The 25,537-nt window shown below is 37.2% G+C and overlaps 1 protein-coding gene and 1 pseudogene across 11 annotated transcripts in view; one reads left to right on the forward strand and one right to left on the reverse strand.

Annotated features, from left to right (window-relative positions):
* Nucleotides 1-25,537, forward strand: part of PCLO (piccolo presynaptic cytomatrix protein) — a 526,538-nt gene that overhangs the window by 393,076 nt on the left and 107,925 nt on the right. For 8 of the 11 annotated variants that reach the window (XR_007918164.2, XM_051842632.2, XM_051842633.2 and 5 more), the window contains 4 exons: nt 11,160-11,268; nt 11,809-11,876; nt 12,748-12,962; nt 23,546-23,596. Coding sequence is in view for 8 of the 11 variants with exons in the window: in XM_051842632.2 (XP_051698592.2) it covers nt 11,160-11,268; nt 11,809-11,876; nt 12,748-12,962; nt 23,546-23,596 (443 nt within the window). In the remaining 3 variants the exon portion in view is untranslated. Of the gene's footprint in view, nt 1-11,159; nt 11,269-11,808; nt 11,877-12,747; nt 12,963-23,545; nt 23,597-25,537 lie in introns of those variants that run through there. The other 3 variants (XM_051842635.2, XR_007918166.2, XM_051842636.2) reach the window with 3 other exon arrangements.
* On the reverse strand, nt 6,185-6,297 carry LOC138849205 (U4 spliceosomal RNA; annotated as a pseudogene).

The raw sequence follows: 25,537 nt of genomic DNA on the forward strand, positions 1-25,537 counted from the left end.
GGGTAGAGGAGAAAGGGAAGGAGGGAGAGAGGGAGAGAGATATCTTCCATATCTTCCATCCACTGGTTTACTCCTCTATGGCCACAATGGCCCGGCTGAGTCAGTCCAAAGCCAGAAGTCAGGAGCCAAGAGCTTCATCTGAGTCTCCCACATGAGTAGCGGGGACCTAAGCACTTGGGCCATCTTTTCCTGCCTTTTCCCAGGCCATTAGCAATGAGCTGAATCCGAAGTGTACCAGCCAGGACATGAACCGGCACTGATATGGGATACAGGCATCACACAGGTGGCATCTTTACCTGCTCTGCCACAATGCTTGGCCCCCCTTTACCCACCTTTACATCAGGCTATTTGTTTCATTTTGTTTTGTTTTGGTTTATGAGTTGTATGCATTCCTTGTGTACTTTGGATATTAATATGCTATCATATATATTTTTGCAAAAGTTTTCTCATATTCTTTAGGTTGCTGTTATACTTTGTTATATTTTTCCTTTGCTGTACAGAAGCTTTATAATTTGATGTGATTCCATTTATTTATTTTCTTGTTGTTGCTGTTGCTTGTGCTTTTATCATCACATACAAAAAAAATCATTGCCAAGACCAATGTCATGGGAATTTTTACCCATTTTCTTCTAGGAATTTTAAGGTTTTATGTTTATATTTTTAAGTTATTTGGATTAAATTTTGTGAATGGGATAATATAGGAGTATAATTTGACTCTTTTTTTAAATGTGGATACTCAACTTTTCCAACGTTATTTATTAAAGAAATTGTGCTTTCCTAATTGTGTGTTCTTGATCCCCATTTCAAAGATTATTTGGACCACATACTTTTTACTTTATTTCTGGGTTCTCGATTCCATTCCATTGGACTATGTTCTATTTTTATGCTAATATGATGCTGTTTTGATTACTATAGCTTTGTAATGTAATCAGAAATCAAAACGTGTGCTGCTTCCAACTTTGTTCTTGCTCAGAATTGTTCTTACTCTTCCAGGTGTTCTGTGGTTTCATATGGATTTTTGGATTATGGAAAAGACCATTGGAATTTTTATAGATATTAATTTAATCTATAGATGACTTTAGGTGGTATGGAAATTTTATCATTAATTCTTCCAACCCATGTGCATGGGACATCTCTCTACTCATCTACTAATATTTCATTTGAAAGTCACTAGGAAGTCCTCTACGCAAATTAACAAAACTACATTAGGAAGTTAGAAGAAAATGTTATAAACTTATGAACTGCAAGTTATTTCAAATGAAATGATGATGTTATATACTTCGTATTGGATAATTCCACATATTGCATTATTATGTCTTACAGTACTTGTGCCTCTTTCACTCACTTGATTTAGTCTGCTTCAAATAACCTTTACAATATACTCTAGTCATAGAATAGCTTTGGCATTTATATCAGTCTTTCCAGGAAATACTGGATATAATATTTAGTAGAAATAGAATACTATTATAATAATATTCTTCAAACTAGACCACAAACCATGACTACTTATATTTCCTTATTCACTTTCACTATGTTTTAAAAGGATGAATTTTCAATCATCATTTTGGAATGTAAGAGATACCTTTTCTCTTGAGAACTAATGTAATCAGTTCCAGCATGCCCTTCATCTGCCCATGATTCATTATTTGATGGTCACATCCCTGATTTGATGGGACGTGTCCCATATCCCATGTGCACTGAGGAGAGTCCCAATGAATGCAGTACACATTCTAGAACTCTGAGAGATGGGGCTGTGGATGTGGACCCAAACCACTGAGAGTGCCACATCACTGCTGTTTCTTTGACAGAGGGTGGCTCCCTTTTAACAAGCCCATTTGCTTGTGTTGAGTTGTACTACCTCGGGTCCTCCTTTCCAAAGGCTCCTCAAGCATTTTTCCTCTGCACTAATGCCATCTTCTTTGGGGAGTTTGAACAAGCTGGATGCCAGTACCTACTAAGTCTAGAAACTCCAGCCACCTTCTCCTGAGAACTGACCCACGTCCCAGTCCTTTCATTCTTCCCACATTATTTTCCCTTCTAGAAGGGAGCAAGCAGCTAAAGTTTCCCTTCAATGTACCTGGAACATGTATTATTTACTTCTTTTCTGTGAGTAGGCTAGGGGAAAGAGATAAGGATTCCAATCTACTTTTATTCATTCCTATCAGTATGTATCTACAATTTTTTTGGCATTTTTATTTTTTTATTTTTTTAACTTTTATTTAATGAATATAAATTTCCAAAGTACAGCTTATGGATTACAATGGCTTCCCCCCCATAAAGTCCCTCCCACCCACAACCCTCCCCTCTCCCACTCCCTCTCCCCTTCCATTCACATCAAGATTCATTTTCAATTCTCTTTATATACAGAAGATCAGTTTAGCATACATTAAGTAAAGATTTCAACAGTTTGCTCCCACACAGAAACATAAAGTGAAAAATACTGTTTGAGTACTAGTTATAGCATTAAATCTCAATACAGCACACTAAGGACAAAGATCCTACATGAGGAATAAGTGCACAGTGACTCCTGTTGTTGACTTAACAAATTGACACTCTTGTTTATGGCCTCAGTAATCACCCTAGGCTCTTGTCATGAGCTGCCAAGGCTATGAAAGCCCCCTGAGTTCACCAACTCTGATCATATTTAGACAAGGCCATGGTCAAAGTGGAAGTTCTCTCCTCCTTTCAGAGAAAGGTACCTCCTTCTTTGATGACTGTTCTTTCCACTGGGATCTCACTTGCAGAGATCTTCCATTTAGGTTTTTTTTTCCCCCCAGAGTGTCTTGGCTTTCCATGCCTGAAATACTCTCATGGGCTTTTCAGCCGGATCCGCATGCCTTAAGGGCTGATTCTGAGGCCAGAGTGCTGTTTAGGACATCTGGCATTCTATGGGTCTGCTGTGTATCTCACTTAATTGATCATAATGATAGGACTAAGAACAAAAGGGATCATATAAACAAGAATAGTGTCTGCAAATACTAGCTGATAGAATAAAAAAAAAGGGGGGGGGAGAGAACGATCTAACATGGGAAGTGAGATGTATCTACAATTAAGTGATACATCCCACAACAACTTTGTTCAGTAAAATCTTCAATTTTTGCATGGACAAATCTTCAAATTGTATTGTTATGAAAATTGTGTAATTTCTAAAATATCTTAGTTTATTGTAACATAAATATCATGAAAAATAACGTGTGTGTTCTTCCTGCTACGTCTCATATATTTGAACATTATTTGTATTCAGGTGGACTGGCATGTAGATTTAGTTGACATAAATTGAATGAGTTTTGCTGGTTATTAATACTAGCACTGGCATGAGAGATGGTTATGCTAACTAACTGATGTTGGGGGTTATGTTGAAGTTACACAAGTTATATCCCTTCCTAGATGTCACTTTTTAAATACATAGTACAACAGATTAAAAATAGAACATCTATAAAGATCTTGCTTAATCTCTTTTTTCTTTCATTTTTTAGATTTATTTATTTGAAAGGCAGTTACAGAGAGGCAGAGAGAGAGAGAGAGAGAGAGAGAGAGAGAAATAGAGGGAGAGAGAGACAGAGAGAGAGAAAGGTCTTCCATCCACTGGTTCATTCCCCAGATGTCTGCAACAGCTGGAGCTGCCCTGATCCAAAGACAGCGAATCTCCCTTGTGGGTGCCGGAGCCCAAGGACTTAGGCCATTTTCTACTGCTTTCCCAGGTCATAGCAGAGAGCTGGATCGGAAGTAGAGCAACCTTAGCTGCTTGCCACAGCGCCGGCCCCTAACATTAGTCTTTAAAATGGGAGTGACTTCTGCTTTGTTACACATTTGCTTTATATAAACCTCCATCAATGATGATACTGCAAAATGTATGAAGATCTCTTTATTTTGTACTTTTAAGTGATTGGGACCAAATATGATGAGTGCAGTTGTTGACTAAATAGTTTCAGTATACCCAGTAGAAAAGAAGTATGGATCAGCTCCAACAATTCAGCTAGATACCTTAATCTTTCTCTGACTTTTTTCTAGTCAAAATCTAGTTTAAAATTTTTAAAAAATAAATTAATTTCATTTGTGAGTTTATATATATAGGCTATAGTTTGTTGATTTTAGTTTCTTGTTATTCACAAAAAGTAGAAATGAGAGAAGAGACAGGAAAAGGAAATTGCTCATGATCACAACCCAAATCAGGGACAATTTGAAATATGAAATACAGAGTTTATTGTCTGCACATCTGAGCTTTTTAAAAAGTATCCAAGCTGTAAAACATCTCTCTAAAGAATGCTTATCAATAGTTCTCCCCAAAGAATAGAAATATCACTATAGTACTTTTGCTTAACAACATTTCATTCACATATGATAGTATAAAGCAAAAAAAAAAATGTAGAAAAGTATGCGTTTTAAAAATTGCCTTAAAACTTTTAATTAGTTTGCAATTCCATTGTCTTTATACTATGGAGGGGAGAAATTGTGACATATCACATATTTTGAAAATATAGAGTAAATTTAATCCAGTGTTAGTTTGGCATCGTAGATTTAAATCAGTTTGGGGTTTGAATGGCAGTTGCGCTATGTACTTTGCTTGGCATGTAAACTTAAACCAAATTTAGATTCAAAGTTCAGTGTTCTAGTCCCTGAGTTAACCAATCCAGGAAACTGTGAGAAAAGGAAAGCAGGTAAGAGTGACACCGTGGGAGTCTTAGGGACCCATAACCAATTAGGAGAACCTGAACAACTGCCATTGACTGGGCAGTGAAAGAAAATGTGAGATACAAAAAAGTAGATGTTGTGATTTCTGTGCTTGAGGAAGTTTCACTGTATATGTGAAGTGAAGTTGCAGACAAGGGAAATAATTGAAAACAATGTGAGCATTTAAGAATTTTAACTTCTTAAAATTTTCTTATATGAAAATGCAGGTCAAAAATTGCATTTTCATAAGTTGGAAAGCAGCATTTGTTTTGCTTCTCCTTCTGTCATAGAACATTTTCCCTACTGTAGGGTAGAAATAAGCTGAAGCAGTCATCTAGCAAGTATAATCTGCCTCGAGGGAGCCAAGCATGGCAGATTAACCAACTGGCTCTAAGGCATGCAGCTAGTAAATAACCAGGCTGAATGGGACCACAGTTGATTGCACTGAAGAGAAATTATCAACTGTCAGCTTTCAGCACAAGGTGGTTCGTAAAACACATCTCTGATAGATCGAATGTTTGTCTTTCTGGAAATGGTGCCTATGCTGCTAATTGAGAGGGGCAGATTTTAATTTTCAACACTATTACACACACATGTCTACACACAGAGTTCTATGTGAAAGCATTATTAGACTCGTTAGCTTAGAATTTTTTAAATTTTCTGTTTTAACAGTCCAGAGCCTCTGTTCAATAAAATGAAATTCAGATTCTCTCCCTTCCACCCCCAGGACTCTTTAGAGACAGTGTCTTAGTTCGTGAAAATTGTTCCTACCCAGTAATTCAGGTTCTGAGATGTTTTCACACCCACAGCTTATTCGTGCTCATCAGGCTAACACAGGGCTCCCTGCATGTGTGTCTATGCTACTGCTCTGATAACAGGTGCTTCTTTAAATATACTTTGTGTATTCAAACTTCATTTTAAACTTTGAACTATGTGTACCAAAAATAAAAAACAAGAGCAACAGGAATAATGACAAAATATAATATTATTGTGAGATTAGCTCTTCAAAAAGATACTTCCCAACCTTCAAATTTTATACCTGATGATGTGTATCTGCGTTCTGAATATTTTATTATCCCTGCGGGTGTCTCTGTGTCCTATAAATAAGCAGGACACACACCCAAATTCCAGTATCCCTTTACCATATATTCTTTCTCTCCATTTTTTTACACCTTCCTTTTTTCCTTTTCTTTTTTTTTTTTTTAAGAAGTATTTATTTATTTGAAAGTCAGGGTTACATAGAGAGGGGGAGAAACAAATACAGAGGGAGAGAATCTTCATTTGCTGTTTCACTCTCCAGATTGCCATAATGAAGGTAGGAGCTTCTTCAAGGTCTCCCACATGGGTGGGACCATCTTCCACTGCTTTTCCTAGGCCAACACCAAGCAACCGGAACTCAAAACTGCACCCATGTAGGATTCAGGCGTTGCAGGCAGTGGCTTCACCTGCAACGCCACAACGCCGGTCCCACCTTTTCCTTTTTCCTATCCTTTTTCCTTTTTATCTTTTCATGTTAATGTACAAATAGGTCAAAATTACGAAGTGTTTTTAAATGTTTTTTTTAATTAGCAATGATTGCGCCTCAAATAAGCCTCATTGGCTATGATACTGCCACTGTGCAAAGCTTAAATGTATTTTTCAAAAAGAATCGAATCTACCTATCTTGGATTTCTCATGAATTGATACTGCCTAACATAAGAATGAAAGAGTATAACTGATGTGAGCAGTGTCCTGGGTGCTCAAAAGTCCACTTGCATTGGTGGTTTATCTATTGGTCACTAGGGAAAAATAGCCAGTTTACCTAATTTATTCCTACTGCTGCTGCTTCATGGAACATTCCTGAGAGTGGTTGTGCACATGTAGAAAATTAATATGTAGCCGGCGCCGCGGCTCCATAGGCTAAACCTCCACCTGTGGCGCCGGCACACCGGGTTCTAGTCCCAGTCGGGGCGCCGGGTTCTGTCCTGGTTGCCCCTCTTCCAGGCAAGCTCTCTGCTGTGGCCCAGGAGTGCAGTGGAGGATGGCCCAAGTCCTTGGGCCCTGCACCTGCACCAGAGACCAGGAGAAGCACCTGGCTCCTGGCTTCAGATCAGCGCCATGCGCTGACCACAGCGTACCCGCTGTGTGTGGCCATTGGAGGGTGAACCAACGGCAAAAGGAAGACCTTTCTCTCTGTGTCTCTCTCTCTCACTGTCCACTCTGCCTGTCAAAAAATAAAATAAAAAAAAATAAAAGAAAGAAAATTAGTATGTAGTCATATTTAATAATATTAGTCTGGAAAAGATGCAAAACATTAAAAATAACTTTTGCACATATACAGTATTCTTTACATGAGACTTCCTTTTGTTTTTTGAACCTCGTTTGCATCAGATTCTCATTAGACCTTTCCTATGTGTGTGTTATTTTCATTTATTCACCCACTGATTAACATTTATTTCCTTGTATTTTGTTTCTGTGGGCAACTATTCCCCGTTTTGGGAAACTATTATAATTTATATGATGCCTGCCATTTGTTTATAAAATTTATAATGCCATTTTGTGTGCATATAATTTATTTTCTTTTATACTTTAGTATTTTATTTTTAAATTTTTTTAGTACATTTTAATTAATTTTTAACAGGTTCAATATAGTTTGTAGGTAGAATTCTAAGAATATCCCAAGCCTCCCTCCCTCAGTGCATATCACTTAAATCTACATAAATAACATTGCCCTGTAGATGAGATCCTGTTTCCCTCTTGTTTTTACTAGCAAGGATGTTAAGAGAGGGATCCACCTTCTAGGGTTCGCTCCTGGTACAACTGCTTTTCTTCAGCCTCTGCCAAGGATTTCTTTCCTGAGTATTTTCTGCTCTCACAGTGTCCATTTCTTCAGGTACCTCAGCCTCCCCACAAATGCATACCCAAGCAAAGGACTTCTTAGTTTAACTGTATTCTGTCAGATAGCCTTAGGGAAGAATTGCACTCATCTGCATTCTAATAAAAAAATGTTTCCCTTTTCTTCCTGTCCCACTCATGCTATCCTCACATCATAAAGTGGGAATTAACCAGAGCAACAGTGTATCAAGGCAAACCTCCCTGGATGAAGGCAGGGAGGCCTCACCCCTCATCCCACCCAGCACAGTCATTGTCTGGTTTTCAAATATCACCCAGTATGATAGGAATTAGGCAGTATGTCATTATCGCTTTACTCTGCACTTCTTAGCTTTACTATGCACTTCTTAATCACTAATAAATCTAGGATTTTTTTTCACATACTTGCCACACTTTGGGATTTCCTTCTCTGAACTGCCATTATTTTACTAATTGTCAAGATATTCCTACTTTTTTCTAGTAGAGTATAACTTTTATTAATATTTATGACAACAGAAAATATAAGTGGAGGTGGTGAATTTTGTGTCTGCCACATACAAGGTGCTAGGAAAGTACATGTGAAATAAATCAAATATGTGAAAGTATAAGTGTCTTTGTGATATGTTATGATATCCAAAAACTAGTTAAGATTTTGACTGTTAACTGAAAATTTTTAATCAACAAGATACTTTTTACGTAATAGCAAATACTAAGCATAGATCAAGAAGTAACATAGTATGAACATTTATATTATAAGGATTAAGAATAGCTTTTGCCAGTTTGAGGAGCGTACAAGATTAAGTGATCCTAGAATTTATGAAAATGTGTACTTGAGAATATTTTCTGTTGATTGATTTTTTGAAGGCCCATAATTGTCTGATTATTATCTTTTTTCATGTTTAGTAACTTACTAAGTTTGATATTTTGAACAATAAATCTATCACCACAGTTGCACATGCAGCAAAAATTCAGCTTATGTCTCAAGCTATTAGGACAGGTGCTTTCTAGGTATATAATTCTATTATCTGTGTACTCTAAGACTTAAAAAAATCATTTAACATACATCATGTTAGATTTAAATATAACGATAATATAAATGTCCAATCAGAATACTAAATAATGTCATCATTTATGTGTATACTGCCTTCCAGGAAATCTTTTTCAAACACAATCACAGCTAAAAGCTTTCTTACGATTGAAATTTCTTACATTAAATGGTAAAATACTGTTTTATTCGAATTTCAACAAAGCATAATAATGCTTGACAAATTTAACACGCATTTTAAATAGTTACAGGATTAACGATTCATGAATATATGTCAAATATCTGATATTTGAATAACCTCATTTTCTTTCTCATAATTGCCAAAGCCATCTTATGAAATAAATGAGCAGTGACCTGTATATTCCATTCTTTATTATTATGCAAGGTTCTTGTGGGGTTTGTAGGAAGTTAGACAATAGAAAGGGAAAAATTGTTAAATGTTGAGTGTTCATTTAGTCATTTTCCTAGTGGTATCTTACCATGGGCACCAAGCCAAGATAAAATAATGGGCTGAATGTTTTGCACTGCAGCTCAGCTCCATCTGTGGTCCAGGTTAGTGGGGGACAGAGAAGATCATGTAAGGACTGATCTCAGGTTTATATCCATAAATCCCCTATTACTGGAATAATTTTCCTTTTTTTAAAAAAAGATTTATTTTATTTTATTTGAAAGAGTTACAGAGAGTTACAGAAAGAGAGACAGAGAGAGAGAGAGGTCTGGTTCACTCTCCAAATGTCTGCAACAGTTGGAGCTGAGCCAATCTGAAGCCAGGAGCCAGGAGCTTCTTCCAGTTCTCCCACGTGGGTGTAGGGGCCCCTGTACTTGGGCCATCCTCCACTGCTTTTCCAGGCACATTAGCAGAGAGCTGAATTGGAAGTGGAGTAACTGAGACTTGAACCAGTGCCCATATGGGATGCCAGCACGGCAGGCCAGAGCTTTAATCCTCTGTGCCCACAGCATTGGCCCTTGAAATAATTTTTCAACAAATTTAGTAACAGTACTAAATATTTTTTCTTTTTACATCTAGAAGCCCTTCTCATTTCATTGATAATTATGATTTATAAATGTGCTCCCTTATTTTGAGATATTAAAAATGAACAGGTAAATCTATCAGGAAATGCATGAACTATGTGACCATTCTTTCAATAGAATATGCATCTGCAGAAATGTGACAATGCAATTTCTGAATTACAACAGCATTAATTGGTTTCCATTCAAAATCATTTGCTCATAAATGTACCTTCCTGACTGAAAAAAAATGCTTTGTTTTCCTCTTTCAGTGTGCCATATTTTTTCTTTAGCAGTGTTTTCACTGTTATTTATATAATTTTCTCATTTTATGTGTACAACAGCTTGGGATTGTTGAAATAAACCTAAGGCCCCTCTGAAGGTAAAGTTTTCTTGGAGTAAGTTACAGAAAGTCATCTTGTTTGTGTTACTGTGCGCCTTCTTTATGGTCTTCTGTTGCCATTTTACTCTAGTGTAAAAGCATTTCCCTTTGTCGATTGACACTAATCATATACTTCCCAAACTGCATTGTAGCCATCAAAACCTTTAAAGGTACAGAGCATGAGTAGAATTCCCCAATGAAGCCAGGGATGCACAGAAGGGAATTTCATGTAGTCTTCTGTGAAGCTCATTAACAACCTCATTGCTCAAAATCATTTCCTTTGATGTAAATTATAGCAGAGTTACAGCATACAGACATTAGAGGTTTTACATACCCCTAAATTAGTTTTGTGCATTTAAAATGGACCAAAGAAACTACATGTGAAATGTTGAAATATCAATGATATTACTACTTTTCTTCTTTTGTATGAAATTACCTTTCTAAATGGAGCAGAGAAATGAAATACCCTGGCTAGGTTAGGCCAGCTACATAGTTTGCAGGGCCCAGTGTTACTTGAAAATGTAGTTTCTTTGTTCAAACATTATTAAGAATTTCCAAATAACCACAGCAGAACATGATACCATGCATGAGGCCTTTGTGAGCATAAGGCCCTATACTACTACTACTGTGAGAGCACAAACGTTCTGCTCAGGACTGTCTGGCACTTACTGTAAGGGAAAGACACGATGTGGCCACCTGTTTTATCTGGGCAAAGTTGAAGGCACCACAATTCTGGAGGTGAGCTTCGCAAGGAAGTTGTGTAGACTTTCTATCACTCCCATTCCATGTTAGGATCCAGAAGTTCACACTCATACTTTGCTCCCTACAGCAGAATATTTTTGGTGGTTCTAACTGCTTGATGTTTCTTTTTTCCCTTGAAACACTTAATCTGAGCCATGTATATTCAGTAATATTTTCTTTCTAACAGTGTGAACAGAATAATGCATGTGTTTGATAATATTTAAATAGTTTCAAAAGCAGAATTTTTTATGTTTTAAATTTATTCTATGTGTTCAGGTAAGTTGAGGAGCTCAAACTACGAAATGGTTTTGATTTTCATGTTCCAGCAGTTTTTGAACTCTTGTCCTCTGAAATGGTGTGCTGAGTTGATTTTTAAATGCAAAGAAATGTCTTGTATGCCCTATGGGCCCAAGCTAGAGAGAGTACACGTGTTTGATTTTATACTCAAATTTGTCTTTTTAGGGATGCAAGTATTGGAATGGAATGGAATTCCTTTAACTTCTAAAACATATGAAGAAGTGCAGAGTATCATTAGTCAGCAAAGTGGGGAAGCAGAAATATGTGTAAGACTGTGAGTTTTTCCCCATCTTTCTGTTTCCATTTTTTGGCTATTCATGGCTCTTTTAATTTAAAATTGTTAAGGTGGAACCTTTGCCAGTCAGCAAGATTTTCTGTAATTAGAAAATGAAGTGAATACAAGTTTTATAGATTTCTTGTGTTCAGAATCAAAGCCTACAGGGTAGACAGAATTCAGCTAATTTAGTTTCTGATTATGTCAATAGCTCTCCCCTGTCATGCTTTTATTGAAACATACTTCATTTAAATGAAAGCCTAAACACATTTAGAGTTCGTGGAGGCATATAGTATTTCAAAATGAACTTACATTTAATCCATAAAGATTTCACCTTAAATAATCATTTTTATCAGCTCTGACTTTCAACAGCATTGCAAATATATATTGGGCTAGAAGGGTGAGCATGCTTTGGAGTTGCTTTATATCATTAACCACTTCTCATTTATCTACTGAAAAAAATTCAGGGTAGTTGGAAAAAAGTGCCTTTCGTATCAAGCTTCTTCAATCTCTTTTTTAATGTTTTGTTTTAATTTTTAGGGACCTCAATATGCTATCAGATTCAGAAAATCCTCAGCACCTGGAGCTTCATGAGCCACCAAAAGCTGGTAGGTGCAACAGTCCGCTGTCCCAATGGACTAGGTATAGATGTAGGTGTAGATAAAGCTCTAGACATAAACAGAGATGGGGTTAAATATATATATATATATATATATATATATATATACACACATACATGGAGCCATTTCTTTAGAACATTCTATCACTTTTATTTAAATAATACTTGTTTCTTTTTTGCATCACTGGGTTTTGAATCACATATTCCTGAGCCTTTTAATTGCCTTCTTATAACAAATAAAAATTAAAGTGTAATTTCATGAGAACCAACTGAAATAGACCTAACTCTTTCTTAAATAACAAATATAATCTACATTTCTGTTAGATCAGTTGTAAGATTTAAAATATCAGTTTTTCCATTGTTTATTAAGTCTCTTGAGTATTTCCTGTGCTTACAGCCACAATTCTGGGAATTGGAGTTACTGCGCAAAACAAAACATGCCAAGTCCTATTGGAAGTTTTTATATTTATAAATATATATTTCTATATGTTTAATTTATAAATACTTATAAACACAGAATTTATTTATATATGCAAATGCAAATATACTCTTTTAAGTTTCCCCCTTGGATAAAGAAATGTGTAAAAGTTTGAGAAGGAAAAGCGGATGATGATAGTGGATTTCATTCTTGCAGTTCTCTATATAAAACATGAAAAACAGTTTTTTGTAATTCTGCATTGGGTCACTCTTGTCTGAACTTTCTGAACTTCTTTAGAAAAAATATATAAAGGTGCAATTAAATGTATCTAATTTTTAAAGTTAGTGTTTTATAAGTAAGTCATATTAGGTAAGTTCCATGAAATTCAGTACCAACACCAATGAAACGGAGACGTGTGTGAATCCAATTCATCTTGTTGTAGTGGACAAAGCGAAATCCCCAGGAGTTGATCCTAAGCAGCTGGCTGCAGAGCTCCAGAAGGTTTCGCTACAGCAGTCACCTCTGGTTCTGTCATCGGTCGTTGAAAAAGGATCTCACGTGCATTCGGGTCCTACGTCAGCAGGATCTAGTTCAGTCCCCAGCCCTGGGCAGCCAGGGTCACCCTCCGTGAGCAAAAAGAAGCACAGCAGCAGCAAGGTGAGACCTGGCAGTGTTCACTGTGGCCTTGGAATTGCTTCTTTCTAACTCCTCATTCAGACAAAAAGACAGAAGTAAACTATCCCAAGTATTCTGAATTGTTCCTGTGATTTCTCATTTACTAATGTATCAAAACAAAAAACATTTTCCCTCTTCTGAGTGTAAAAGTGATGAGTATGTTCTGGGATGGTTTATCTCTATATCTGTTAAAATGTTCCAGTGGTAATTAAGAGGAATTTGAAAAATGTGTGTGGTGCTTCATATTTTCTGGTTCTTTAAAAAAGATGTTTAGTATTCATTTGAAATGCAGAGTTACAGAGAGAGAGGGAGTGACAGCAAGGGTGAGAGAATTCTCTTCCATCCTCTGGTTGGCTTCTCAAATGGCCATAATATCCTGGGCTGTGCCAGGCCAATGTCAGAAGCCTAGAACTCCATCTGGGTCTCTTATGTGGTTGCAGAAGCCCAAAGAATTAGATCATCTTCTGCTTTCCCAGGCACATTAGCCAGGAGCTGGATCAGAAATGGAGCAGCAGGACGGCACTGCGGCTCAATAGGCTAATCCTCCACCTAGCGGCACTGGCACACCGGGTTCTAGTCCCAGTCGGGGCGCCGGATTCTGTCCCGGTTGCCCCTCTTCCAGGCCAGCTCTCTGCTGTGGCCCGGGAAGGCAGTGGAGGATGGCCCAAGTGCTCGGGCCCTGCACCCCATGGGAGACCAGGAGAAGCACCTGGCTCCTGCCTTCGGATCAGCGCAGTGCGCCGGCCGCAGCGCGCCAGCCGTGGCGGCCATTGGAGGGTGAACCAACGGCAAAGGAAGACCTTTCTCTCTGTCTCTCTTGCTCACTATCCACTCTGCCTGTCAAAAAATAATAATAAAAAATAAAATTTAAAAAAAAGAAATGGAGCAGCAAGGACTCAAATGGGCGCCCATATGGGATGCCAGCATTGCAAGCTGTGCATAACCCCATCCCCTGCTGGACCTTCTTATTTGTCTTTGTATGAATCTGAGCTTCTTTGCATTGAGAACATTACCTCTGCATCTTTTCGGAAACAAAAAGATAGATGTCACATCAGAGTTTCTTAGAATATAAATAAAAGGGCATAAAGGAAATTTAGGAGAGTGAGAAGCAAGGAAAACCAATATCCTATTCTCACCACATTGAACATTATCCCCAATTCCATCTCTTGTTGCACATCCTCATTTGAAAAAAAGATTTCCTGTGCCATTATTTTAAAGTTGCTAGGGAACTAAAAGGTAACATAGAATTAATTTTTAACCTAATAAAAGCAACTGAAAATGTAGACAATTTGTAATTTTTCCATCACAGATATGATCCCTTATAGAGAAACTGTCCTTTTGGTCAATAAAGACCACAATATTCTTTTTTTTGAACATGAATAAAGGCTTGTGTTTTTGTGTTAACCTGGATGGGAAGGACAGACTATGCTTAAATAAGATGGACACCAGAAAACCAAGTGTGCTTTACTAAGTATAAAAATATAGCACACATCACCAAGATACCTTATATTCAGAGGCAAGCAGCAAAGGTGGATTCATCTTAACCACGGTATCATAAAATGATTTCTTTCAAATACCACAAAGTTTTGCCAACAAAGTAATTTCAAGAAAAGTTCTGATATTTCAAAATAAATGTTAACACACCTACATTTAACCACAGACGATTATGTGTCAATATTGAAGAGTTACCTATGGAGGTTCTATTTGAATAGTTACTTAAAAAATAATGTGTGTATCAGCCCACTAAAATACCAATGTGATTAACTCTACTTTCTGTTTTTTACATGTTTTCATGTTATCTTTGAAATAATTTGGAGACAGTCACTTCTTAAATTTAGAAATTACTAACTCATGCAATATTGCTTCTATTTTTCATGTGCTGACATTTTTCTTGTGTTCAATAATGTAACCAACTACTTATTAGGTACTATGATAAGGAATGGGGCATCACAGAAATAGAAGAGGCTTCAACCTCAAACACAAAGCTAAAAGATACGGGATTTTAGAAATTTTTCTCATATTAGCCATGAGATACTAGTTCGGTTTTTCAAAAATATTTCAGTCTTAAATCTCTTTTTGGTCATTCTTAGCCTTCAAACATCTTTATTTGCTTTTTATTTCTAATTCTATTTACAATTCCTGAGCTACCAACTGATATTTTTTTAAAGATTTATTTTATTTATTTGAAATACAGAATTACAGAGAGAGGTAGAGACAGAGAGAGAGGACTTCCATCCTCTGGTTCACTCCCTAGATGGCCACAACGGCTGAAGCTGCGCCGACCCGAAGCCAGGAGCCAGGAGCTTCTTCCAGGTCTCCATGTGGGTGCAGGGGCCCAAGGAGTTGTGCCATCTTCTACTGCTTTCCCTGGCCATAGCAGAGAGCTGGAATTGGAAGTGGAGCAGCTGGGTCTCGAACCAGCGCCCATGTGGGATGCCGGCCCTTCAGGTCAGGGTGTTAACCCACTGCACCACAGCGCTGGCCCTACAAACTGATATTTTTAATTTCTCTGAGAAGACATACAGACATGACAAACTCTGCATGGCAAAGCTTCCAAACCTAGTACTTTATAATTCTCCTGCAAATCTGTCATCCTGATACTCCTGATTTCATCCTCAGGAAATCAAGCATAAATTTTAGAGCACCATTGTTGATTCTTTTCATTCACATTACCCAATGAGGTTATGATTCTTAATCCGGTGAATTTGAATTTTCTAATGTGTCACTAGTAATTTTCCGTGTTTTCTGAGCTTGTCACTCTTCTTTAGCAAAGCCATATTCTTGCTGACATTATTGCCTTAACTACTTCTAACTCCCCTGACACCTAATTCCCCTCACACACTGTATCTTTAACTGCATCACAACTCTAAGATCTGTGACACAACGATCTGATTATGTCACCCTCTGGATTTTAAGATATTCCTGCTGCCTGGAATGCCTTCTGCCCCACCTCTGCTCAGGGCAATGTCTCAACTGATTCTGAAAGGATTTAATCAAATGGTTTTCCTGGAGGAGATTATCACAGTAAGCATACGTCAGATCTTTATTAGTAGCCCTAAAATAAGTACTTGATTTATGAGTGTTTTAAACTCATTCCCACTTCTCATAGACATTTTTGGGTGCCACTTCAGTTCAGGAGTCATGGAGACAGTGTTGTAGCATAGCAAGTTAAACCGCCACCTGCAGCACCTGTTTGGTTGCCAGTTCAATCCCTGTTGTTCCACTTCCAATCCAACTCTCTGCTAATGGCCTGGGAAAAGCAGAAGATGGCCCAAGTACTTAGGCCTCTGACACTCACTTGGTAGACTACAAAGAACCTCCTGACTCCTGGCTTTGGCCTGGCCCAGCCCCAGATGTTGTGGCCATCTGGAGTGTGAACCAGCAAATGACAGTTTCTCTCTCTCTCTCTCTTTTGCTCTTTCAAATAAATAAATAAATAAATCTTTTTCAAAAAATTCAGGAGTCATGCTCTATACCCAAGATAAAGCCTTTCCCCTTCATACCGTGTACACTGGTGTTTCTTAAAATGTGCTTCAGGTTCAACGGTACCTAGGAACCTGTTGAAAAAACAAATTCTAGACCCAACCCTGTAGCTACTAAATCAGAAACTCTGAGATGGGCCATGCTACATGGATTTTATTGACTTCTCCAAGTGTGAAGATACCTAAAGTTTGAGAAGTGTTCATCTAATTACAGATGAAGAATGATGGGTCCATAAATTCATTGATGGTCCCATGTTGGAAGTTACTAAGAAGTAGAGAGAGGGGACCAGTGACAGTGGAGTTAGGAAAGCTGGTGCTTAACTAAATGAAGCATTTTGGTAAAAGGGAGAAAAGGGGGCTAACAATCTAAGCAGGAACAGAAAACCACATGCCTAGAACAGAGGTGTAAAAAGCTACAAGGGTAAGAAATAAGGTAGATGCCTAGGAGGTTGCAAGCTGTCCATTGTATGTTGTTTGGCCTTTACCAGAACAATGAAGAGCCAGTGATGGGCCTTGTGCAGAAGTGAAGTAGGACTGGCAGATAGCCTTTCTCCAGGAACTATTTATTTGTTGTAATCCTTCCCTAAAGTCAGAAGTTATCTTTGTCTCCTTCCTCCATAGTTTCAGATGCTTTATGTATCTCTGAAGACAATTTGGACCTTGATTGTAGTTACTTGTTTGCTTTTTTTACCCTCCCCATTGGGCTGCAAGCTCTTTGAGAGCCAAGAACCATTTCATATCTTTTCTCTACAGTCCCTTTAGCACAGAGTTGAGTGGACTACACAGAACAGTAACAAAATAAATAAATATTTGTGAATTTAAACAAGTGGTCACTTGTGAGTCTATAATAATGTGGGAGTACAAAAGTGATTCATTGTAACATGTAAATTATGGGATGATTCAAAGAAGAAAACAAGTGTAGTGGGACAAACACTAAGGAAATTATAGTGACCTATTTTATGATATGCAGGAGTAATTATTACCTATGTTAAGGTCACAGGCCTATGCAGTTTTACTGTTCAACTGTGAAGTTATAGAGCTATACTGTCCAATAGAGTGGTTGCTAGCCAGCCCCATGTGAATTGAGCACTTGAAACCTGGCACATCCTAATTGAGACTTGTTATATATGTGATTCATGTGCCAAATTTCAAAGACTTAATATGAGAAGAATGTAAATTATTCTAATTTTTATATTGATGGCATGATGAAATGATAATATTTGGGGTAAATTGGGTTAAATGTGTTATTTATATCAATTTTACTGGCTTATTTTCAAGTTTTTAATGTGACTACTAGAAGATGTTAAATTACCCATGAAGGAGCTGGTATCAGGATACAGCAAGTTAAGCCACTGCTAGAGACACTGGCATCCCATATTGGAGTGCCAGTTCAAGACTTGTCTTGTCACTTTCTGATCCAACTTCCTGCTAATGCACCTGGAAAGGCAGTGGACTATGGCTCAAGTACTCGGGCCCCTCCTGGCTCCTGGCTTCAGCTTGTCAGAACTGGCTGTTGTAGCCATTTGGGGAATGAGCCAGCTGATGAGAAAGATCTCTGTCTTTCTTTCTCTCTCTGCCCTCTGCCTTTCAAATAGAGAAATCTTTTAAAAAATTCCATGTGTTCACAATGTAGTCTATTGGATAGTACTTGTATACAAATTACTTAACTGTATTGGTAGTAGTAGTGCTAACACTGTTAAAGACAGAAATTATTACCTATTCATTCTTTTTTGTTTTTTATTTATCCTTAACATTTAGCAGGTACCAACTTTCTTGAAACATTTTTGTGGAATGAATAAGTTGATTTAATGATATTTCTTGACCCATCAGCATGTGGTATGCATAAAAAGCAACATTTTCTTTTATTTGTTTTCCAAACCACATGTTAAAAAAGCATATTGAGAGAGAGTATAAAAATAGGGAGTGATCTTTACATATTTGAATCTTCTTTGTAAGAGGACATGTGTCCAATTATATCATATATTCCTCATATGATTAGAGAATTATAGCCTAACTTCTTTGTATTTCATTTGCCATGTAACCAAATATTAAATTATAAACCTTATTAATATAATAGAACTACTTCAGTATATTCTTTTTTAAAATATTTATTTATTTATTAAGATTTATTTTTTTTACTTGAAAGTCAGAGTTACACAGAGAGAGAAGGAGAGGCAGAGAGAGAGAGAGAGAGGTCTTCCACCTGATGGTTCACTCCCCAACTGGCTGCAATGGCTGGAGCTGAGCCGATCTAAAGCGAGGAGTTTCCTCCAGGTCCCCCATGTGTATGCAGGGGCCCAAGGACTTGGGCCGTCTTCCACTGCTTTCCAAGGCCACAGCAGAGAGCTGGATCCAAGTGAGCATCTGGGACTTGAACCGGTGCCCATATGGGATGCTGGTACTGCAAGTGATGACTTTACTCAGAATGCCACAGCACCGGCCCCCTATTTATTTATCTTTGAAAGAGTTACAGAGGAAGAGATAAAGAAAGAGAGGTCTTCTACTATCTGGTTCACTTCCCAAATGGCCTCAATGGCTGGGGACTATTAAAATTTTAATTATTCATAAATGATCAATTTATTAACTTGCTTTATTCTCACTATAAGCAGATATATAGGCCGGCGCCGCGGCTCACTAGGCTAATCCTCCACCTTGCGGCGCCGGCACACCGGGTTCTAGTCCTGGTCGGGGTGCCGGATTCTGTCCCAGTTGCCCCTCTTCCAGGCCAGCTCTCTGCTGTGGCCAGGGAGTGCAGTGGAGGATGGCCCAAGTGCTTGGGCCCTGCACCTCATGGGAGACCAGGATAAGTACCTGGCTCCTGCCATTGGATCAGCGTGGTGCGCCAGCCGCAGCGCACCGGCCATTGAAGGGTGAACCAATGGCAAAGGAAGACCTTTCCCTCTTTCTCTCTCTCTCACTGTCCACTCTGCCTGTCAAAAAAAAAAAATTAAAAAAAATTAAAAAGTAGATATATAAATTTAACTAAATGTTTAAATTATATAGATTATGTATATGGTTATATTTTATATATTTTAAATGCATTTATTTGATGCTTTGGAAATCACAAAATAAGATCTTTTTATTCTCTAAATTATACAGTGGTGTTTTTTGGGGAATATAAATATAAGATATTGAATTAACAGATTTTAGTCACCTTGAATTGATGATAAAATGTAGAGTACAGCAGTTGGGCCACTGCATTCCATATCAAAGTGCCTGGGTTTGAGTGCCACCTCCACTCCCAACTCCAGCTTCCTGCTAATGTACACCTTAGGAGGCAGTGGTGATGGCTCAAGTAGTTGGGTCCCTGCCATCCTTTTGGGAGAGCTGGATTGAGTTCTCAGCTCTTGCAGAAGGGAACTCTTGCTGTCTTTCTCTTTCTCTCAAGTAAAATAAATTTTAAAATTTAAGCATAAATAAATGCACATATTAAAATATAACTTAGGGGACCAGCGCTGTGGCACAGCAGGTTAAAGCCCTGGCCTGAAGCCCTGGCATCCCATAAGGGTGCCGGTTCTAGTTCCAGCTGCTCCTCTTCTGATCCAGCTCTCTGCTATGCCCTGGAAAGCAGTAGAAGATGGTCTAAGTCCTTGGGCCCCTGTACCCATTTGGGAGACCTGGAAGAAGCTCCTGGCTCCTGGCTTCAGATCAGTGCGGCTCTGGCCGTTGTGGCCATTTGGGGAGTGAACCAGCAGATGGGCAACCTCTCTCTCTGTCTCTACCTCTCCCAGTAACTGTCTTTCAAATAAATAAAATAAATCTAAAAAAAAAACTAGTTATTTTAAAAAACTAATTCAATATGAATTTATCTTGTCCAATGTTTATAGTATTGCCTGCAACAGTTTTATCTCAAATTCTGACCAGTATTTCTTCATTTTATCTTTCAAGTGTGAATAATTTCTTCCAAGTTATTGTGTAAATAAATAATTCTTAGTAAGTAGTAGTTAGTTGTATATTCTCTTGTGAAACAAGTGTACCCTTAGTATCTCAATACTTTTTTCATGCCACACTTAGGCCCAAATACCTAAGACATTTGGATTTATTTATTAAGTAGTTAGGACCAAATAATTTAATAACTATTTATATCCTAGCAGCTTAGTAGCCACTGGGAAAAATAATGCAAATTAATACATTCTTTTTATTTTATTGTTAAGGACTGCAATTACCCGTCATTGGGAATGTGCACCTGGTGGGCACTGAACATCTTCTCAAACCATGGGATCGGATCCAGAATAGCGCTCTCATTTCCTGTTCCACTGCACTGATCCCACTTGCACTACCTTTTTATCATAGCAGTCAACAAAAACAGCCTCACAAAGATACAAAGAAAAGAACTTTGGGCTAATGTTAAAATGTAGCCACCTCAAATGGGTCATTTGCACACCCTATTGCCAAGAGATGTTGCCCTTTTACCCACCATAATTTAAAATATACCACTGTGTAGATACCAGCACCCCAGAACAACTAAAAATGATTCGTAAATTTATTCCCTGCATTAATTCTAGGTGCATGATCATGTATCAAATGAGCTAAAATTCTTTGTTTCACTCTTATTTCAGCTTCTTATATCAGTTATTCCTCAATTTTCATGTGTTAAGGATGCAAGGATATCTGGTTTGAGTATACTTCCAATTTTTTTTGAAGATTTATTTAAAAGGCAGATTGATGGACAGGGAAACAGACAGTGAGATCTTCTAACCTCTGGTTTATACCCCAAAGCAGCAACAGCTGGGTCCAGGCTAGGCAGAACCCAGGAACCCAGAATAACTTCCAGATCTCCTTTATGGGTGGCATGGACCCAAGTACTTGGGCTATCTTCCACTGCTTTCTGAGGCGCATTAGCAGGGAATTGGATCCAAAGCAGAACAGTTGGGATTGGAACTGGTACTCTAAAATGGTTGTTTTGTTAATCTGCATAACACGTCAGCCCTGGAATTTTGAATCAAGAGACAAATATTTATAGGAACTTATGTGGTCCTTTTTTTCCTCTGGATTTAATTTTAATTCCACTTTCTTGAAATTTAAACAAGATGGTTACTAAATAAATACAATTTATTCAACAGCAAATCCAAAGTACCTTTTTGGTGTTAATAAATGGTACTTACAGGGCCAGCGTTGTGGCACAGTGGGTTAAGCCACCTCTGGTTCAAGTCCCAGATGCTTTACTTCCCATCTAGCTCCCTGCTAATGCACCTGGGAAAGTGCTTGAGCCCCTGCCACCCATGTGGGAGACCTGGATGGAGTGCCAGGCTCCTGGCTTTGGCCTGGCCTGGCCTGGCCCCAGCTGTTGCTGCCATTTGGGGTATGAACCAATGGATGGAAGATCTTGCTGTCTGTCTTCCTTCTCTCTGTTCTTCTGCCTTTTGAATAAATCTTAAAAAAAAAAATGGAAGTATACTTACTCAAACCAGAAATCCTTGCCATTTGAGGAGTGAACCAGCAGATATAATCTCTCTCTCTCTCCCCTGTGTGTGTGTGTGTGTATCTGTTTCGACTTCTCTCTCTGTAACTCTTTCAAGTAAATAAATTTTAAAATAAATAATAAAAATAGTACTTTTAAAATAAATGAGCTGAACTCATAAAGAATATGTAGCTTAGAAAATTTAATCCCTGCTCCTATCACTTTAATAATGATCACATTACTTTTATTCTTTAGTTATTTCACAGAGCAAGATTTGGAATAAAAGCATATTCTTTTGACTGCTCTCATTTATAGAATACGAGTACAAGAAAAATGGGAAGAAAACAAATAATAGATATTATAGATTTTGGATTTTTCCATGTAGCTATTAAAACAACACAATATTACATAAATGAAAGGAGACATGAATTGATGGGGTAGTTAGGTGGCTGCCTTTAGGAAAGTTAGGGAATAGCCTGAAATCCCACTATAGATGTGGGCCAGGGAAGGACCTCGTCTCCTTTTGCAGCCATGTGTGCAGCATTGATGTACGAAATGTATTAAAGTAATGAGAACCTACACAAAATGGGATGCATCATTCATTAAGGAGTGTGATGGGAGAGGAAATGATTGATTAACTGGAAAGAAAGTACCTCCTATGCTCCTAGATAGAGTTAACTAAAACATGCCTTTTTCATTCTTTTTTTTTTTAATCTTCTAACCTTTTATTGAATGCTTTTACAACTGGACAACATAGTATTGCCTTTTTCATTCTTCTTGCAGGGGAGTGCAGTATGTATATATAATATATATAATTATATATGTATATATATAGTTGTTATTATTATTATTATTATTCCAGGTTCTTGCCATGTACAAAGAGAAGAATTCTTTATTCAAAAGTTGAGAAAGCAAATACACACACACACACACACAAACACAATGAATGTAGGTGCTCCCCACAGAGAGATACCCCTCATGGGTAGGCAGTGAACCAAGAAAGAATGGGGATGGGAGAAGTCAAGGAGAGAGCACTTCCCAGCACCGCCCCCTGAGTTGTGGTCTCCAGCAGAAGAAAGAGAAAGCAGCTCCCAGCACCTCGTTTTATGAGATGGCAATGATGGTGGGTTGAAGGTTTGCCTCTACAGATATGAAGTCACCTGGGAGTTTTATGATACTTCTATAAAATTCCCCATGGAGCTTAATATTCATATTTCAATGGCACCTTTCCCCCAGGTCCTGCATGAAACAGAAGTATCCTGGGAAAAGGCATGTTTTGATTGACAAGTAGGAGAAAAGAATGACACGGGAGGGCAGCGGGTAGTTGTTTGCAGGTACCTACAGTTCAGCAGATCCACTTAGCTGCCTTCCTGTTGCATATCATTATGATGTAGATTTTTTTAAATCTTTAAATACTTAAAAGCCAAAAGTGTTCTTAAAAATCTGCTGGTATAAAATTAGAGGCTTACAGAAATTAAAAAATAGATTTGTACATCTAAAAAATTCAACAAGTCTTGAGAAAATAAGTAGACACCATTATTCTGAAGCAGCCAAATGTAAAAAAAAACAAATGCAGACAATTTACTCTGACAAAATAGAATTTAATTTCAGAAGGAAGTTGAAATGATAAATCCTATGAATAGTTTATCTATTGATATAATGTATGTTGTTTAATATTACAGCCTACTGATGCAACAAAAGTAGTCTCTCATCCAATTACGGGGGAAATTCAGGTAAGAAAATTCTAGAAAAATCATCATCATTCCATCAGTTTTTGGTTGTTTTGTCACTAGTCTATTGAAATTGTAAAAACATCATTAAGATCTTTTTGTTTCTATAACACATACAGAAGCATAAAGGAAAAATGCAATTTGATAAGTATATTAATACAAATATACATTTTCTGAAAGCTAATCATAGCTATCCAATTTTATACTTTTATACTTTGAAATCTGCCTGTGGCAGTGTCAGTCTGTTTTGTGCTTCAGTTTTTTATATATATATATAAAATATACATATATATATAATATATATATATAAAATATACATATATATAAAATATATATCTATATTTCAGACAGGACAGATTCTCTTGTAAATTTAGAGATCCTTTTTTTAAGTCTAATTGTATCTTTTTTTCTTCTTTTCATCAATAAGTGCTAAATAATTGCCCAATTCTTTTAGAGGAATATTTTTTCATATGATTTGTAATTTATAAAATCAATTTGAGAGGTTTTGACCAGGAAAATAGAATATGGTATGTGTCACTATATTTTTTTAATTCTGTGTGTGTTTATGTGTTTGTATATTTTATTGTAACATAAAATATATTTCTTAGTGTGGGGCATGGTAAAAACTATTAGAGAAACCATGATTTAGGTGATACCAAAAAGTAATTTAGTATAGATAAGAAGTGTCACTTACAAAGAATTAACACAGTGTAAATTAACTATTTGAAAATAGTAAGCTTTAGATAAGGGGAAGAGATATTAGTTGTATCTCCAATGTATTTTTAGTGGAAATTTTCACAAAAGACTTCACAAAGGATAACAGAGGTCTAAACTAACTTGAGAATAAGCATAAAGGGGGCAGAAAAAATGGTGCAAGGAAAGGTACTGTGGTTAGTAATGGCATGAAGAGTCAAACTCGAGAAAGAAGTTGAGACTCAATTTATCATCTAGAGATGTTAGCCACTACATAATACAGCATGTCCACTCAATATCTTGGAGTAAGAAAAAGACTAACCAAAGGAATATGTAATAATAGTAGCTATGGCTGACTGTGGCCTACAAAGGAATCAGTTGAATGATTAGCTCAGTCTACACTGCTAAAAGCAAAAGCAGAGTATAAAGGTGGAAGTGGAAGAGAGGTGCAGAATGCAACACCCTACAAAGAAGGGATTGAGCCTGATACCCTCAACTCCACATCTTGCTGTCTCTCTGCTGTTTCTTGCTTCTAGAAAGCCTGTTTTTCACTAGACTTGATCTTTCTGCCTTTGTCGAGCGGCAAAGAAAATGATGGAATTTCTGATTTTTTTTTGGACTGGTATCTGCTGTATTTATTTTGGTTTGCTGTTTTGATTTTTCACTACTTGGACAGTAGGATGCAATTTTATAGTTGAAATTTACCCTAATAATATTCTTTCTTAACTCTTGAGATAATTTCCTAAGACTGTGGATTATTTATATATATTATATATTATATATTATATATATAGATGCTTCTTAGAAGATTTTTTTAAATTGATAAAATATTGAATGATAATGTATTGCAAGGTTTTTTAATTTTTTAATTTTTTATTTAGTAAATATAAATTTTCAAAGTACAGTTAATGTATTACGATGGCTTCCCCCCCATAATTTCCCTCCCACTCACACCCCTCCCATCTTCCCCTCTCTCCTATTCCATTCACATCAAAATTCATTTTCAATTATCTTTATATACAGAAGATCAATTCAGTATCTATTAAGTAAAGATTTCATCAGTTTGCACCCACACAGAAACACAAAGTGTAAAATACTGTTTGAGTACTAGTTATAGCATTACTTCACATTGGACACCACACTAAGGACAGATCCCACATGAGAAGTAAGTACACAGTGACTCCTGTTGTTGACTTAACAATTTGATACTCTTGTTTATGGTGTCACTAATCTCCCTAGGCTCTAGTCATG

Source organism: Oryctolagus cuniculus, chromosome 3 (assembly GCF_964237555.1).
Source record: "Oryctolagus cuniculus chromosome 3, mOryCun1.1, whole genome shotgun sequence".
Taxonomy (NCBI): Eukaryota; Metazoa; Chordata; class Mammalia; order Lagomorpha; family Leporidae; genus Oryctolagus; species Oryctolagus cuniculus.